This window comes from Melospiza melodia, chromosome 18 (assembly GCF_035770615.1).
Source record: "Melospiza melodia melodia isolate bMelMel2 chromosome 18, bMelMel2.pri, whole genome shotgun sequence".
Classification (NCBI taxonomy): Eukaryota; Metazoa; Chordata; class Aves; order Passeriformes; family Passerellidae; genus Melospiza; species Melospiza melodia.
In genome coordinates, this window is record NC_086211.1 from 16,112,874 (window position 1) to 16,130,134 (window position 17,261).

The 17,261-nt window shown below is 53.0% G+C and overlaps 1 protein-coding gene across 1 annotated transcript; it reads left to right on the forward strand.

Moving 5' to 3' along the window:
* The first annotated feature begins 5,336 nt into the window (after positions 1-5,336).
* On the forward strand, positions 5,337-16,249 carry ATP6V0C (ATPase H+ transporting V0 subunit c). The gene is made up of 3 exons (XM_063171344.1): positions 5,337-5,600; positions 14,169-14,352; positions 15,418-16,249. The coding sequence occupies exons 1-3, from the start codon at positions 5,525-5,527 to the stop codon at positions 15,620-15,622; spliced, it is 465 nt and encodes a 154-aa protein (XP_063027414.1). The 5' UTR covers positions 5,337-5,524; the 3' UTR covers positions 15,623-16,249.
* The last annotated feature ends 1,012 nt before the right edge of the window (positions 16,250-17,261 follow it).

The following is a 17,261-nucleotide window of genomic DNA, read 5'->3' on the forward strand; positions in this document are numbered from 1 at the left end:
CCTTGCTCCATGACATGGGCAAAACCACTAGCATTGCCATGGCTTTTAGAAATAGATCCCCTGCTAAACAACTCTCCAACTTGCCAAAAACCAGCTGGGTCAGGGCAGGTCAGCAGCCCTGGAGTCCCATATGCAGCAGACAGTGTCCAGCTCCTGCTCACTGGAAGCAGCTGACAGAAGCTGGAGCCCTCTGAAATTGCTCTCCAGGGTGTCTGGTCCATGCACAGACAAGGCCCAGGGCAGCAGGAGAGTCATCTGCCATGAGGCCACCCAGAAAATACCCCCCAAAAGGTGGTGGCACCTCTACCCTGCACCTGCTGGAAAGCCCACTTCATCCCTCTGCTCCTTCCTTGGCATGGGAACAGGCAACCTGTTGGGGAGGATGGAAGAGGAAAGCTTTATAAATATGATTGCCTGGCAAAAGATTTTGAGAATATAGAAACTATAAGCGAGATTGAAATGAAAGCAAGTTTTGAGATACCTCAGTTACTGAACAACTGGAAAACAATGGTGTGGCCAGCTGAAGGTAATCCCCTTTTGATGGAACAACACCCTCTGCTTGCAGACAGGTCCAAGGGTCAGAGCAGACCCTGCAGCTTGGCAGAAGGGGCCCAAAGAGGAGTTTATAGGGTTTAAAATGTAACACAGTATGGTGATGTAGTGATTCTTATAAGTTGTATGGAAATGTTATAGGATATGCATGCTGTAGTAGATTGGTTGATGAGAATCTGAATATTCAACACTGAAGATGATTTATTGTATTGTAACGGGAACTTTGCTCTCTTTTCTCACTCACTTCTTCGTCTTCTCCTCTGCACTTCTTCACCCCCTCCTTTCTACATGCTCTCCGCTCTTAAACCTTTGTCTTTAACTCTCTTACACTTCAGGCCTCTCTTCTCTCGGGCCTGCTCTGAGCTGTGGCTGGCAGTTCCCAGCACCCAGGCCCTTTGCAATAAACCGAGAGTTCCACAACCTGACTGCAGAGATCTCTCGTCTCCATCCGTCCCGACCGTGCGTGACCCCCGTCACTCCTACAGACTTTCCTACAGCAACCCAAAATCCCTCTCAGGCTGGGTTTGGTTTGGTGTGGTGCCATGCCATGCCATGTGGTGAATCAGAAGGAAAAGGCAGCTCTGGAGGTGCCATCCTCCGTCCCCCTGGTGAGCGTGGGTGTGTTGGTGCCAGCCTGGCCAGCGCCTGGCGAGGGGGTGAGTGCTGGTTGCTGTGGGAACAGGAATTCATTTGGGTTCCTCTGCATCCAAGCTCTGGCCCTTTGCCTTTGATGTTGTGTTTACCTCCCAGTTTGCATTGAATTTTGTTCCTCCTCCCATTGCCCCTTCCCTGAGGAAGAAATACCCCTGCAGCTCCACAAGGCAGAAGCAGAACTGGCCTGAGAGCCTTGGTGTCCCCGCTGAGGGGTGGCAGGAGGGCAGTGACATCCCGGGGAGGGCTGGCTGTGTGCAGCAACCACGGGGGCCAGAACAGGGCCAGGTTTGACTGAGAGCCCCCAGCCAAGGGTGCCATCGCTGCCGGGCCTGCAGAGCTGCCATGCTGCTGGCGCTGGGAACGCCACGGTGCTCTCGAACAGCCCTGCTCTGGGAAGGACGCCAGTTATTCTTGGGGACCTGCTGCAACACACCAGGCATGACAGGGAGCCCGGAGAGGGCACACGTGCTGTTGTCACCGGTATCCAATGAGTCCTTTCCTTCCTCCGGCCCACGTGGGCTTTGTGCATCCCTGTGTCCCCTCACTCCACCATCGCAGCCCCACCCGGGCCACCAGCGTGGCTTCACGGGCATCGCAGGAGAGCGCCTGGCACACGCTCCCTCCATCGGCCTGGTCAGCCCGGGGGGTGTGGAGAGAGTGAGGAGGGCTGGGCACTCCCGGATGGGTGAAAGGAGGGGGATGCTCTCATTTCCAGCACCCAGACCTTCCCTCTGTGCACACCCATGTGCAGGGGGAACCACAATGACTCCACCATGACCTCCACGGCTCCACCCGGGTAGGAGGAGGCCGAATAAATACATGCCGCAGGGAAAATGTAAAATGCAATGTTTTGAAAGGAAATTTTGTTGCCAAGAGCTTAAAAAATATCCTCGCTGTGAATCAGCAATTTCAGGTGAAACCCAAACAATTGGACCTTTAGTGCTGGAGAACTGAGACCCGGAGACATTGAATGAGTCCCGAATGAAGAGCATGGGAGGCGGAGAAGGAAGGAGAAGAGGGCTTGGCTCAGCACGATGCGGGGGCAGGGAGAGTCCCGGCAGCTCCAAAGGGGAAGGGAGGGAGCTGGGCCCTGGGGGCGCCGCTGCTCGGCCTCAGCGGAGACACGGCACCCCAGAGCGGCACCGCCGCCGCCACTCGGGAGCCCCCGGCCACAGGAGGCTCTTTGTGGGAGGGGACGGAGCTCGCCGGCAGCCGGGGCGGGGATGGGCCGGCTGATCGGCGGGGATGGGCCCGGCTGATCGGCGGGGACGGGCCCGGCTGATCGGCGGGGACGGGCCCGGCTGATCGGCGGGGACGGGCCCGGCTGATCGGCGGGGATGGGCCGGCTGATCGGCGGGGACGGGCCCGGCTGATCGGCGGCAGCGCCGGCCGGAGGGGCACGGCAGGAGGCGGTGGCACCGCCGCAGGCACGGAGCCGCTCCACGGCAGCCAGGGCTGCCCCCCGGGACAGGCACAGGGGGAAGAGCAGCCCTTAGGGGCCCGTAAAATCCACCCTGGTCCCTGCTCCTGATATTGTTGCTGGTGTTGCTCCAGTCTCTCGGTGTCCTTGGGGCTTTGAGGCTCTCGCCCAACAACACGACAGCAGCCATCACCCACAGATAAATTCCGTGGGGCGGAGATCTGGGCTCATCCCTGCCAGCCAGGATGCCCACGGCACTCTCTTTGGGCTCTGCCCCTTGCAAGGTCCCCTCACTGCAGCCAGGCCAGGCACAGTGCTGGCAGAGATGCCCACTCCAGGTGAGGGCTGGTGGCAGCACGGCCAGACCCGGCCCAGGAGGGCACAGACCTGAGCAGCAGGGTGGCATGAGACACCACAGGCCAGGCCCCATCTCCCCTCACCACCCAAATCTGGCGAGCAAATTGCTGATGCTGCCCGTGGCCCAAGGGGTGAGAAATGCACTCAGTGACCAATTGCTCTGGAGCCTGGAGACAGGGATTGTCCTGCGACAGTGAAAGGTTAATTTGAGCTGCTGGAAACACTGCTAGCAGTGACAGCCACCACCACAGAGCGATGACAACGATGACCACACTGAAAAAGTTCATGTCCCAGCGTGGAAAAGCAGCAATGGGGGGAGTGGTGCTGGTGGTGGCAGTGATGATGATTGTGGTGCTGGTGGTGGTTATGATGGTGGCAGTGGGGATGCTGGTGGCAGTGGTGGTGGTGACAGTGGCAGTGTGCTCCCAGATGGGATGCACAGCCCCTGCAGCCACCTCTGCCAGGGCTCAGGACAGGCTCCACCTCTGTGGCCGACTCCCAGCCCACTGCTCTCTTTGTGCCTCCAGCCAACCTCTGCCATGGGCCATGTATGTGCTGGACGTCCCCATGAACACTTGGTGACAGTCTCCCCCTCAGAACCAGCATGCCCTGCTGCCAGTCCCCAGCACATGCCAGCCACCTCTGCCCACTGAAGTGCCAGCACCCTTTGTGCTCAAGCAGCAGCAAGGAATTTGCCAAAGTAAATCCTGTCCTCAGTTTCCCTGTGGGCTCTAACAAGGCTGAGGGGGCCAGAAAAGTGGCAACACGGGAAAAGGCAGGTGGCCCTTGAATAATTAAGAGACCTGGTGTTTTGGGACATGGAAAGCTCAGCCAGATTTGTGGCAGCAGGAACTGTTAATGACCCCCCAAACCCTGGGTAACAGAATGGCATGAGTCACCCTTCCAGGATGGGCTGTAGGAGCATCCCTCTGGGATGGTTTGGGATAGGTTTGGCTCAGGGGAGCGCCTGCAGGAGAGAGTAGGTGGCAGAGCTATGGAGGGACGATACTGTGGTTCAGACCCAGCCCACCCGCTCACCTCCAGCCTGGGGGAGAGGATGGGCCAGGGGCTGGTTGTCACATCCAAGGGAGCAGGATCGATGGATGGGACGGCAGTAGAACTCCAACAGATGCTGCTGGTACTGGACCCTTGGAAGATGTGGAGAGCAGGGGCTGGAAGGCCCTAGAGGGGAGCCCAGGCCAGCAAGGCCTCACGGGCACAGCTGATGCCTCGTGGAAGGCTCACAAGAGCTGAGCACAGCCTAGGGGACAGGGCCAGACAGGAAAGGGGGCACAGCACGCAGGCAAGGCACAGGGCAGGTGGCACCTGGCACACAGCATGTGCTGGGGAGGACATGGCACGGGGAACACGGTACAGGGGACACGGGACATGGCACGGGCAACATGGCACATGGGACACGGGACATGGCACGGGGAACACAGCACATGGGACACGGGACATGGCACAGGGAACATGGCACAGGGGACACGGGACATGGCACACGGAACATGGCACACCGGACACGGGACATGGCACAGGGAACACGGGACACGGGACATGGCACGGGGAACACAGCACATGGGACACGGGACATGGCATGGGGAACATGGCACACGGGACACAGGACATGGCACCGGGAACACAGCACATGGGACACGGGACATGGCACCGGGGTCACGGCACATGGGACACGGGACATGGCACGGGGAACACGGCACATGGCGCCGGGACGCACCGTGGGGGATGCGGCACCGGAACACGGCACACGGACAGGGCAGGAGCCGCGCCCTGGGGTCAGATAACGGGACACGGCCCGGGCGGTTCTGCAGGGACACGACACACAGACTAGACACAGGGACAGGACATGGGGACAGGACACACGGACACGACTGGAACATCACCGGCCCGAGGCAAGGCCGCCGCCGCGTGGGCGGGGCCGTGACGGGGCACGCCCCTTATGCTAATGAGAGCTGAATCACGCTCCACGGACCGCGGCCGTCGGGCAGGACGGGCTCAACCAGGCGGCGCGGAGGGGGGAACGGGAGGAGGGCATCAGAGCGGGGCAGCCAGCGCCGCCGCTGCGACCTGGGCACGGGCGGGGGAGCCCGGATGCGGCTGGCCTCGCCGGCGGCCGCGCCACGGAACCGGGATCGGGGCGCGGGGAGGAGCAGTGAGGAGCGCGCGAGCGGGCGTCCCCCCTGCCGCGCGCGTGGTGTGCGCCGAGGGCGGGGCGGGCGGGGGCGGTGGGTGCGATCACGTGACGGGCGGGCCGCCGCCATTTTGTCCTGCGGAGGCCGTATTTAGGGCGCAGCGCGCGCGCCGCCGCCACTCCCGCCGGGACGGAGCTTCCGCGCCCCGGGCCCCGCCGCCGCCCGCCCTGCGCCCCCACCCCGGCTCCCTCTGCCCCGCCCGCTCCTCCGCCATTTTGTGGCCGAGCATTGCCCGCCGAGGACCGGCGCCGCGGCGGAGCTTTCCGCCTTTCCCCCGCCCTCTCGCTCTCCGACTCTAGCGGCGCCTCGGCCCGGCCCGGCTCGCGCAGCCATGTCCTCCGGCGCCAGCCCCGAGTACGCCTCCTTCTTCGCCGTGATGGGCGCTTCGGCCGCCATGGTCTTCAGCGGTGAGCACCGACCGGCAACGGGAGGGGCCGGGGGGAGGGTGGGGAGAAGGGGGAGTGCGGTGTGGGGGAAGCGGCTTCTTTTTCCCCGTCACTGCCCTGCCCCGGCGGGGCGCCCTCGCCGGCAGGGGCTGGGATTCCTGGGGCCTGGGCCCCCCCCCCCCCCCCCCCCCCCCCCCCCGCTCCATCCCCCGTTCCATCCCCCGCTCCATCCGGGCTCTCGGGGGCAGCGGAGGGTCCGTGCCGGTGACGTCACCGCCGGCGGAGCCCCCGAGGCCACGTGACTGCGACGGTGCCGCCCGGCCCCCCCCCCAGGCAGCCGCGGGCCGGGGTCCCCCCGGGGCTGGGCTGGGGGGGGTCGTACCCCGGCACCGGCTGCCCGCGGAGTCCCCGGCTCTGCCCCCGCGGCGGCGGCGCTTCTCCCGCTGTGACTCGGACGTGGTGTCTAAACCATTCCCCGGATAACGCAAGACCGGTTTTTAACGGGATTAAACATAAATGTGCGGTCGTTTGGCGGACAGGCCGCCTTAGAGACGTTAATGCCACTGCAGGCGATGGACGGGCTCGGGGATGCCGGGGCACGGGGAAGCCCCGCTCCATGGCGCTCCCTCTGCGTCTCCAGGCAGCGAGCTCAGTGCGGTGTAAATTGGGTCATCCTGCGGCACTGCTCTCCCCACTGAAGGAGCTCAGATGTAGGGGCTGTAAATGCCGGTTTGCACCAGAAATACCGTCCTTTAATGCGTTGTCTCTCAGAGCCTTGTTAAACCTACAGAAGGTGACTGCTGTTCCTGCACAGCGTTTGCTGCTCTTTGGTGGGGGCAGACCTGCTGTTCCCTTTTGGATCTAACATGGGAAGGCTTCAGCTGTTTTTTTTCCAAATGCAGGTATCACAATAATTAGGAATAAAACAATTAGGAACCAATCTGGCTTTCCTTTCTAAAGGCTTAGCCCGTGACTCCACAGACGTGAACATACTTAGTGGTCTTTGGCTCCCTTGTAATCCTGAATTGGTCGTAGCTCAAGCTGCCTAAGTGCTGTTGAGGTGCTTGGTATCCCATTGTGTTAATATGGCCTCTAAGATGGTGGCTGGGTCTGCAGGATGGATTTTGGGAAGCTGCTCTTGATTGATGTGTGTGGGAGATGAAATCATGCAGAGAGCCAAGTGGACAGTGAATTAAAATTAGTGCTTGAGATGAAGCTGTCTAGCCATGCTGGTGTGGGCACTATGGACTGGTTCCACACCAGCCATGTTTGTGACTTAAATTTTTGATAAAACAAAAGCTGGGTTAGGTGTGTTTAGTCTTGCTTAGTTTGTACATGGTGGTGGGATGCAGATGTTGATGCTGTGGGCAGTCAGTGGCCTGCCACCTTGCATTTCAGACACTGTACTCACTCTTGACAGGTAAAAATTTTCCTGAAAGTCAATGGGTGAAATGCCAAAGGAGCCAGAGTTGGGACTGCTGACCTACCTGCCTCTTGGCTACTGAAGATAATGGAGGAAGAAACTAGACCTAGTTACTTGTTGGGAAAAAATAGTCAATGGTTCACTGCGTTTTGCAAAATGGTCCTAAATAGCGAGCTTTCCTTCCAAGGAAGGAGTTGCTGATTTCCTCTTGCAGAATGGCTTTTGGAAGCAAAAGAACATGGCTGTGTGGCTGTAGACACCATGTTAGTGACGTGAGAGTGTGCTTCAGCTGAAACATCAGTGAGGGATGCAGGCTTGAGTCAGCTCTTTAACACGAGTTTGGAGTGGTGCTGGCGTGTCTGAACCAGCAGAGAAGCCTTTCCTAGAAGCTGCAGCATGACAGCATGGTGCTGTGGGATTGCCAGGGGAAGGTTTGGGTAGGAGAATGCAAAGTCAGTGCTTAAGCTCTATTGATGAAGGCTTGGTGTCTGTTTTGTGAGAGGTCCTTGATGCAGAATCTCTCTAGTCTTCCTGGATTCAGTGAGTTCAGAGGTCTGTCCTGACCTTAATGATGTTGCAATACCAGCAGGTCTGAGCCATGCAGGTACTCTTGCCAGGGCCAGTGATGGGTTCAGGTGCTGGACAACAGGTTATAGATAGTGCTGATGGGAAATTATTTCTTAGGTGTGGCTGTTCAGTGAAGCAGTTTGTATTTTTAAGGCAGTAAGGCAGAGGTGTCGACAGAGGATAAACTAAAACTTGCACTTATGTAGCTTTTGTAACAGGCATGTTGCATCACAGCATGTTCTGGTGGTAGTTGTTAAAAAACCCTTGATTTTGAAGTAAGGAGCTAAATCTGGACAAGCAGTTAAAACTCTAAAATTGTCCTGGATCCGTGTTAATTAGTGCAGTGAATCATGTCTGACTCATGCTATATCTAAAGATCACATTCTTGTGGAGCTTGTAGTTCCAAGATATGTTTCTAGTAAACATGTTCAGGTTCTATACTGTCCAGGGTGGTTTGATGTGAAAACAAGTGACTTGGAGCAATCCAATGTGCTGTGTGAGCACTACTTGCTGATGGTAAATAGATAGCAGAACTTGTTCTGGTCAGCCAGAGACAAGAGCAGGCTGCTGTGACCTTGGCCATCTTTGAGCCTGTCTGGTTATTTGCAGATTACAACTTGTTCTCACTGCTGCAGTTCCTTATTTCCCATGGGGTGGGTCAGGTGCTGTTGAGTGATTAAATTATTGTAGCTTTTTCATGTGATATCAGCACACCAGAATGGACAAGTGTGGTGTTGGGCAGAGCTGTCTATTTCTGTGTGTGCTGGTGCTCTGTGCAAAGCTGTCACAAGTGTGACAGCTCCATGCTGAGCAGAGTTGTCCTTAGGCCTGAACTCCAGCTGGGCATTCAGTGCCTTCAATACCTGCTGCACTGCCAAGCAGCTGGAAGATTCTTCTTGAAGAGAACTTTAGCCACCAGTGTTAAATTAGTCCTGTCTTTTAATTTTTGCTGCTGTGAAATAGTACTTTTGTTTTAAATTAAGGCTTTAGATCTCATAGCAGTTGGTTGGCTTTTAAGGGACCTCCATGGTGAAATAGCTGGCTCAGAACATGTAGTTTGGTGCAGCTGACAGCCCTGCACAGTCTGATTCTGGAAGGCATCATGACTGTAAACAGCTTGCATCCTCAAAGGCAAATGGCACCTGTGCTTCCCAAAATACTGTCTGAGAGGTGGGGAGGTGGAACAGGAGAGCTGCTTGCAGGTAAAAATAAGATGGTGGAGTGCAGCTCAAGGTAATTTTCTGCTCCAAATGTGATGTGGGCAGGTGTGTGAACTACCAGACTGTCTGCAGTAGAGATTAGCTTAAGCTTTTGTCCTTTACAGCAGGTAAAGCAGTGGATGGCTGAGACCTCAGAGCTGTAACAGAAGTGAGGTAGGCGATGTTTCTACTGCTTGAGAATGAGGGAAGGCGTCTCACCAAGGGCAGCATTTCCTCTCAGTAAATGCCAGTCTTGGGAACATCTGAGAATGAGATGGATCATCATTATGAACCATTGGCTCTGCAGAACATGGCTTAAGCAGTTGTGCTGCAGTTTATACTGTGGCTTCCTGGTGGATCCCTGTCACCCTGGAGTCACTACACAGCCTGCAGGTGTTTCCCCTGTGGTGGGAACAGCTGCCTCAGGACCTCTTGGTCAGCTTTTTTCCTTCCTAGAACTGGCCTCTTCCATCTCCAGAGCATGACTGGTTGTGCACAGATGTTGCAAAGTGAACAACATCCCAGCCTGAGCAGGCTGTTGGGTGCTCCTTGAAGCAGGGGTTCACAGCAGTGTGTCCTTCTCCAGTGAAGCGTGACTGGCACTCACTTCCTTCAGAGGCTTTGGGTCAGGCTGTGGTGGCCACAGGAGTGTCTGCTGGGTGCAGGCAGGGGCTGTCCCGTGCCACAGCAATGGGGCAGCAGAGCTGTGGGTGCTGCTGAGTGTTCTGAGCTCCCCTGAGACCTGCTGCTTAGGAAGGGGTCTTGCGAGGTGGTGCAACACACTGCTCTGCCAGTCGGTACCTGGAACACACTGGTCACCTGGTTTGTGAAATGGGTCCTCTTTAAGGTGTTGTGAGGGAGCCTCTTTGATGATAAAGATATGTATCAAGTGTCTGGGTGGACTTTGCTGCTTGCAGAAGGACAAGCCTGTGCTCCATGGCCAAGTGCTTTACCATAATTTAAAAAATCAAAGAGCTCTGTGTGACAATCCAGAGTGCCAGTTGAAGCAGCTCTTGGACAGTTGGCTGGCAGATCCTTTATTTTCCTTGAACTGCTGCTATTACAGGAATGTCTCAAGGAGCTGGTGGTTTTTTAAGTTCTCAGATGTATTGACCCAAGACTAAAAGTCCTGCCAGTCTTGGAGAATTTTGATAATGCAGTAAGCTGACAGTGTTAGCAGCCTTTCATTACATTATGGAAGAACAAAAAGTTATCCCTAATCCTGAAACAGGTGACTCACTAAAGGGTTCTGAGCTTACAGCTTCCTGTAGAGCAGCTTCACTGTTTATTCCTGGGGTTTTCATTGGGGAACAGGCTTCAGCCAGTGTGATGAGAATTTGCATAGGCTCCAGTGCAGTTCCCCTAAGGAAGCTGGTCTGTTCTGTGCAGCTGCACCTGGGCAGAGCAGCAGGTTTTTTCCAGAAGTATCCATTACTGTAACTTGAGGTGGAGCTGTTGAGTGTGGTGGGGTGGGAGGGAGCAGGGCCAACCTGTGGGAAGCAGCCTGTTTCTTTCGAAGTGTCCAGGTTTCTGGTATGGCAAAGCAAGGACTGTGCTTCACCTGGATGTCACCTTGAACATTTCTCCAGCCTTTTAAGAACAGCCTGCTCAGGGATGAATAGATGTTGGTGAATTGGTGCCTGTCTGCTCCCAGGAAAGCCTGCCTACTGCAGAGGGCAGCCCATTTGATAATGATTAGTATTAAAAGGCTCCAGATGTAAGTGCTCATCCCAAATGATCCTTCATGCTTGCTGTGATAGTAACCAGTGGTATCCTAATTGGAAAGCTGGCATTTATTACTAGCTCACTTCTCATGCAGGCAAGTTCTGCGTGTTAGTGCTCTGCAAATCTCTCACATGCAGTGTGGAAATCTGGTTCACCATGGTGGGATGTGGGAGAAATCCCTGGCTTGGATGGACCAAATGCTGCTGGAGTGTATGTGGCTGGTTCTGAGCCTGTGTGAATATATCAACTGGTGAAACTGGATCTGTGCTACTAGATCTCTGAACTTGGAAGGCTCCTCACAGCCCCCTTCTGTATCAAGGGAGTGACTTGCATCTGATTTAATTGCAAGGTTTCTCTTGTTGGTGTGTGCCCTGAGTGAGCACAGTCACCTGCTGGAGTTAGAGCAGGTTGGTTCTGATGCTGGGACTGCCCTGATCTGAAGAGCAGGATGCAGGCGGAGCCCTGTGGAGCTGTGGCAGTGGCAAGAGTACAACCAGGCTGCAGTCTTTGGCACTGCAGCCCATCTGGCAAGGGCCTGTCTGGTTCATACTTGATCCTGGAGCTGCACAGCCCCACCCTCTCTGCTAGCACTGTTAAAGGGACAGATATGGGGAGGTGCCAGGCAGCATACCCTCAGCCCAGAGGGGAGAGCATTTTGCCCCCAGGAGCAGTACATAAATCAACTCTGGGCTGTGAGTTCAAGGAGTAAATCAGGTATTTCACAAGGGGGTTAACCTCTGAAAAGGGATTACTGGGAGTAAGTGGTCTTGAGTGATGTGCATTGCAACTTCTCTGTATTGTAACATCATTGAACTTCTAAATGGCACAATTCCTGGTTAGAGACCAGCATGGATTCTGTCTCTGGTGAACTAGATAGCTGAAGTGCTTTTTGACCTGCCAGGTAAATGTTTTGACAGGTCTACCTCTTTAAAGGTAGTGTTTGGAGCTTGCTTGGCCTGTATGTTAGAGGTGAGGGAGCTGGATGAGCTGACACAGAAACCCAGAGTCCTGGTGTGTAGCAGAGGTACAGCTCTTGCCCCATTTCCAGTGTCTGCCACAGAGCTCTCTCAAACTTTGTTTAGCAAGATTTTGGAAAACACATCCTTCCAATGGATCAGGGATATTTAAATGTAGCCTATGAGTATATGTGCTTCGGTTGTTTAGAGCTGCTGCTAGGTAGAGGTGAAGGTGTGGAGGAACATTGTCCAGGGTGTCTGTAGCCCAAAACTGTGAGTGGCTGTGCCACTTGGAGGCATGGTGGGAAGCAGGTTTTGTCTTTGCCACCTTCCCTGTAATACTGAGATAATGTCAAAGATGCAAGGACTACTTGCCAGACTAGTTAAGCTGCCTTGTAAGGTGCTGGAGATGTCTCTTGGTTGGGGTGGTGGTAAAGGCTTCCTTGGGAGCAGATGTGCCAAGCTCCGAAGCTCTGTGTGGCCACCAGTGGGAGTTCAGTAGAGTTCCAGTGACATCTAAGACTGTCATGTGAAGACTGGTAAAGATAGGCTTTCTTTCAAACTGTATTTAAAACTAATTCAAGGCATAAGATCTGGCCTCTTCTGGGATTTTAACTGGGAACTGACAAACTTGTGCTGCACCGCCCTTCCACAAAAGCTTGAGCAAGCTGACTTTCTTGTAAATGGGGTTACAAAATCACCTTCTCTAATCCATCACTGCATTAATTGCAACACCCTCAAGTAGCTTCATGCTTATGGAGGAAGTGATGACTGATAAAACTTTAAATAGTGAACTTCCCTCATAAGCCTTTGCATTTTTTTGAGAGGTTTGTAAAAGATTGCAGACAGGAGAAGTGGTTTCTGCTAAATTCTATACACAGAGTAGACAGTGGAACCAGGATTCAGGCTTAGTTCCAGCTCTTAGAAGGTGCTTTGTCCAACAAAAAGGTTTTCTAGTTCAAGTCAGTGATTTCTTTCTAGAGTTCCTAAGGGCTACACCCTAAACAGAGCCATCACTGAAATGGCTGATTAGGTCCATGTGCTAATATCCAGGTTCATCTTATATTTGCAGCCTGAAGTTGCTCCTGGCTCAAGCTTCCTAAGTTGGGTTCTAGCTCTGAGTAGCCCAAAATAGCCTTTTACATCACTTGGTGCCAGTCAAGGTTCAAGAGCTTTGCTAGCACAGAACAAATTGGTATTTAATGAGACTTTCCCTTCAGGTTTTTGTAACTAAAACTGAACTTCCTCCTGAGAATGAACCTTGTGTTAGTGCAGCGGTGCTGCTTGTATGAATGATGTGTGCTTCTGGTGCCAAGCCAGGAGGATGACTACCCTAAATATGGGCTTTATGGGGGTGCTGAGTGAGAAGCAGGGAAGCATGTACCCAAATACCTCCCAGCAACTCTTCAGGACAAGGTGCACAATCTCAAGCTCTAATACTGGTGTAAGGCAGTGACACATCTTTGTGGAACAAGCAGCTCTCCCTTGGAGAAACCTTGGTTTTCTGTGGGTGGAGCAGATGTAACTGTTAGGTCTTAGAACAGCACAAAGATGTTAAATGCCCACAGTTTAAGTGGACTCCAGCAGTGTTTTAGAACAGGTGCAAGAACATTTTCTTGCCTAATGGGATTGACCTCTGAGGACAATCTTGATGGTGTCAGAAAAGGAGACTGCCTGCTCTTCCATATGCCTGTCTCTGCTGCTTCAGGGACTTATTCCTGGCTGGCAGTTGACATGCATATCATCTCTGGATGATGGTGAATACAGTAGGAAGCTGTGGAGTTCCAGAGTACTCCCCAGTAAGGCTGAAAGGAATGATGTCTTTTCAAGTACTGCAGAATCAAAGAATGATGTATTTGAGGAAGTTTCTGTGAGACTTATACCAAATTTTCAAGGCAGAAGTTACTTAGGGATTGTGCTTTGGACTCTTCCAGGTCTCTGGTACAGGTGTTAAACCCATCATCCTGTGCAGGTCTCTGCGTGCTCAAATGTTGACAGAGATGATGAGTAAACCTTAGGTGTAAGGTGGTTGTGGTCCTCTGTAAACTACAAGTCAAACTCTTCTTTGTGGTTCCAGTGGCTGGATTGACAAGTGTTCAGACCAGAATCCTTCATAGGTGAGGTCCCACTCTCCATGTGCCAGAACCTTTCTCCAGTGAATGATGTGGAGCAGTAATATTTGAGTTGATTTCTATCTCAGTGTGTCTGATGGAGCTGCAGTGGCACATTTAACTCCAGGGCCAGAGCATAGGCAAATGGGTTTTGTGGGAGAATGGGCCCCACAAAGGAGATCTGTGCAGCTGAACTCAGTTCAGGTGGCCCAGCTCTCAGCTGTGTTCTGCTGGGGTAAACGGATGTGCTTTGTTGAGCCTTGCACTGTGGGCTCTGGGAGGACACAAACGCTGGAGTTCCCTTTGGGACTTTGGATTTTGGCCCCTAAGGAGGGGCATGGATGGCTGCTGGGGGTGTGCCCTGCTGTGAAGCTGGCCTGGGAAGATGTTGTGCTATCAGTTGTGTTTGAACACCACCTCTTAATCCTTTTTGGAGTAGAACTCTGGGTAGGTCACTTCCTCATCCCTTAGGGGAGTATTCCTGGCTGTCATGTGACTATGTTAGTTTTGCACAATCCTTCCTTGTGCTGACTTAGCTGTTCTAACTGCAGCCTAGTGAAAGAAATGGTATTTGGGGATATGTGTAATGCATTTTTTTTCTCTTCCAGCCTTGGGAGCTGCATATGGAACAGCAAAGAGTGGCACAGGTATTGCAGCCATGTCTGTCATGAGGCCTGAGCTGATCATGAAGTCCATCATCCCTGTGGTCATGGCGGGTATTATAGCGATCTACGGCCTTGTAGTGGCAGTGCTCATTGCCAATGCCCTCTCACCTGAAATCACGCTATTCAAGTAAGTTGCTGCATCTGGCAGTTCTGTTTCAGACTGTCCTGTCACTGTTTGATGCTCTGTGTGGGGGTGGTTTTGGCTCAAGGCCCCTGGAAGGGCTGGCAGCGCTGAATGTGCTTGGCTGGGCTTTGGAGCATGGGCTGGGTTCCAGCTGTCCTGTCAGATGCCTCAGCCCCAGTGGAGTTGGCTGTACTGGCTGTCACAGATCAATTGGGTGTCCCACTGCTGGTTGTGGGGCTGTGGCTTGGAAGAAGCCATGTACAGGCAGCACTGGGCTGGGAGAGGAGGCAAAGCTTGTGTCATGATGCGAGACTCCAGACCTGGATGCACAGGTGTTTCCAAAACTGTCTAAATAGATCTGCTGTTGCCTGGGAGATGCAAGTAAATAATTAATATCGCTTTTGCTGTGGTAAGTCAATCCTTGAGCTATACATCGGGCCTCTAGCAGCTACAGTCTGAAATTTAGTCTGCTCTTGGCTTCTGAAAACAGCTGGAACTGGTGTGGTTGAGCCCTCTTGGAGTTAAACAATGCTGCTGAAGTGACACGTATCTGTGTTGCTGTACAGGCTGTACCTGTGAGCAGAGTGCTTGGCCTAACAAGACATGGTCTAAAACAACAGATACAAATGGTCCCTTGCCATTACCAGGTGAGCAGACACTGGTAGGGACTGCTCCACAGGACACTCTCCTTCTTGGGAAACCAGACCATTCCTGCCCAGCTTCTGCAGTGCAAGACACCTGAATGTGCTGTGGCTGAAGGTTGGAGATGAGCAGCTACTAACAGGCTGCAAAGTACTGTGGGACAGGCATTGCTGCAAGTGCTGTTCTCACAGCATACTGAGCCTGCTGGTGGCCAGATGAACCCAGTAACTCAGTTCCATGTATGGCCACGATGTTCACATGAACATCAGGTGAAGATCCTTCACTGCTGCCTATCTTTTAAGTATCAGAGTTAGGAGTGTCAGTAAGCATTGCTTTGAGACACATTGGGCTTGTTGAAAGAGTTAGGGGCTTAAGACTGGGTGTCTTGTTCCTTGCCACTGAAACTCTTCCATCTCTGTCCCACAGGAGCTTCCTTCAGCTGGGCGCTGGCTTGAGCGTGGGTCTCAGCGGTCTGGCTGCTGGCTTTGCCATTGGCATCGTGGGCGATGCAGGTGTCCGGGGCACAGCACAGCAGCCCAGGTTATTTGTGGGGATGATCCTCATTTTGATCTTTGCTGAAGTCTTGGGTCTCTATGGCCTCATTGTTGCCCTTATCCTCTCCACGAAGTAAATGTTGCGGTATGATGTAAAGAGATGTAACAAATCTACGTTTAACAAAAAAAAAAAGCTCCAGAATGAAAATGGTTTCTCCAATGTGTACAGTTGTCCCAATTTGGTAGTTGATCTCTTGTAAATGCGCAATATATGTTAGTGACTCGTCTGTCCTGTGTGTACTTCAATATTAACTTGGATGGGTTGCTCCAGGCCTGCTGCATGGCTTGGGGTGGCCCGTGTGCAATTTTCCACCCATTGCTGTTAGTATTTTATGTATAAATATGAACTAGAAATGTAATTTTTTCTCTTCACTGGATGTTTATTTATAAAAGACTTGACATGTTCATACATCTATGGAGCAAGGATTTTCAATTTCCCATGCTATATATATTAATCTTATATATAGGTAGATTACACTGTGGGGTAAATTGTAAGTGCAGAGAATTCCTTGGATGTAATTTTGATTCTAAAGATTGCTGTAGTGTCCTGGTATTGGAGTATGAGAATTTTGTGTTTTATTACAGCAATTGTCCGAAACACTCCCGTGTTTCAATAGTAACTGCGTATGCTCCGGCATCAGTCGTGCACCCAGTGTTGGGTTACAAACTTCTACCATGTTTCCAAATAAAACTTCCTCACTACATTGCTGTAATGAGTCCCTGGCTCTGATTTCCAGCTGTTGCTGCTCCTTCGGGAAGGGTGCGGTCTCTTGAGGCATGCAGGTTCCTGAAGTGACTGGGCAGCATGCCAGTGATGCTGTGGCAGTGTGGTTCCCAGCTGCTGCCATGGGCCATATTCATGGTGAGCAGGGATGCAGGGCTGTGCTCACCCTGATCTCACCTGGCTCAGTGTGGTGCTCTGTGACCAGGGGTCAGGGAGCTGCAGCCTGCGCCAAGGGCCAGGGAGAGACGTGCAGGCTGCAGCCTGTAGAGGAGCTGCCTTGTCAGGAAACAAGCAGCCTGTCCTTGTGCTGGCCCTGCAGAAGCTGAGCTGCTTGGAAGCTGTACTGTGAATAGTAATTGCCTCTGAAGTACCTCAACAATAGTCTCATCAACAAAATGGCTTCAGTCAAGAATTTGTATTTTTATCTTATAAATCACAGGACTATTTGAGCTGGGAGATTCTGGTGCTGCAGCTGCTGAGTGCTGGAGCAGCCTTCTCTGGCCTGAGGATTTGAGTACTGCCAAGCTTAAATGGGAAATCCGTGTAGGACCCTTTCAGTGGTAAAGCCAAAATGTTACTACTCAGACACCTGGTGCTAGCAGTGCCTTTGGCATCAAACCAAGCTGATGTATTTGGAGGGATGCTTCACCTGGTTGGGAATGAAAATACATGTGTGTGTTTCACCAAGGTACCTGTCCAGTGAGGGGTGCAAGTACTGTGAAGAGCTGTGGCCAGAACAGAAGGAATTCACTGAAGCTGTTTGGAGCTTCTAACCTGGCAAGGGTATTGCCCAGCTCAGGCCTGGTGCCACTGTGTGCACCTTCTGGGCATTCGGGAGACCTTAGTTATGAGCTGCTTGTCCTGTCAGGGTCAGCAGTAATTATTAACAAAGACTGGGGGTTATTTTTTTGCTGTTTGCTAGAACACTGATCCCTATGCAGTCACCTCTCAGTGGGCTGGTTTTGCTTGGGCAGTGCTTTGCTTTGTGGCAG

Coding starts and splice junctions, on each gene's coding strand:
- ATP6V0C (XM_063171344.1), top strand. CDS start 5,525: ATGTCCTCCGGCGCCAGCCCCGAGTACGCCTCCTTCTTCGCCGTGATG. Junction 5,601..14,168: donor GGCCGCCATGGTCTTCAGCG/GTGAGCACCGAC, acceptor TTTCTCTTCCAG/CCTTGGGAGCTGCATATGGA. Junction 14,353..15,417: donor CCTGAAATCACGCTATTCAA/GTAAGTTGCTGC, acceptor TCTGTCCCACAG/GAGCTTCCTTCAGCTGGGCG.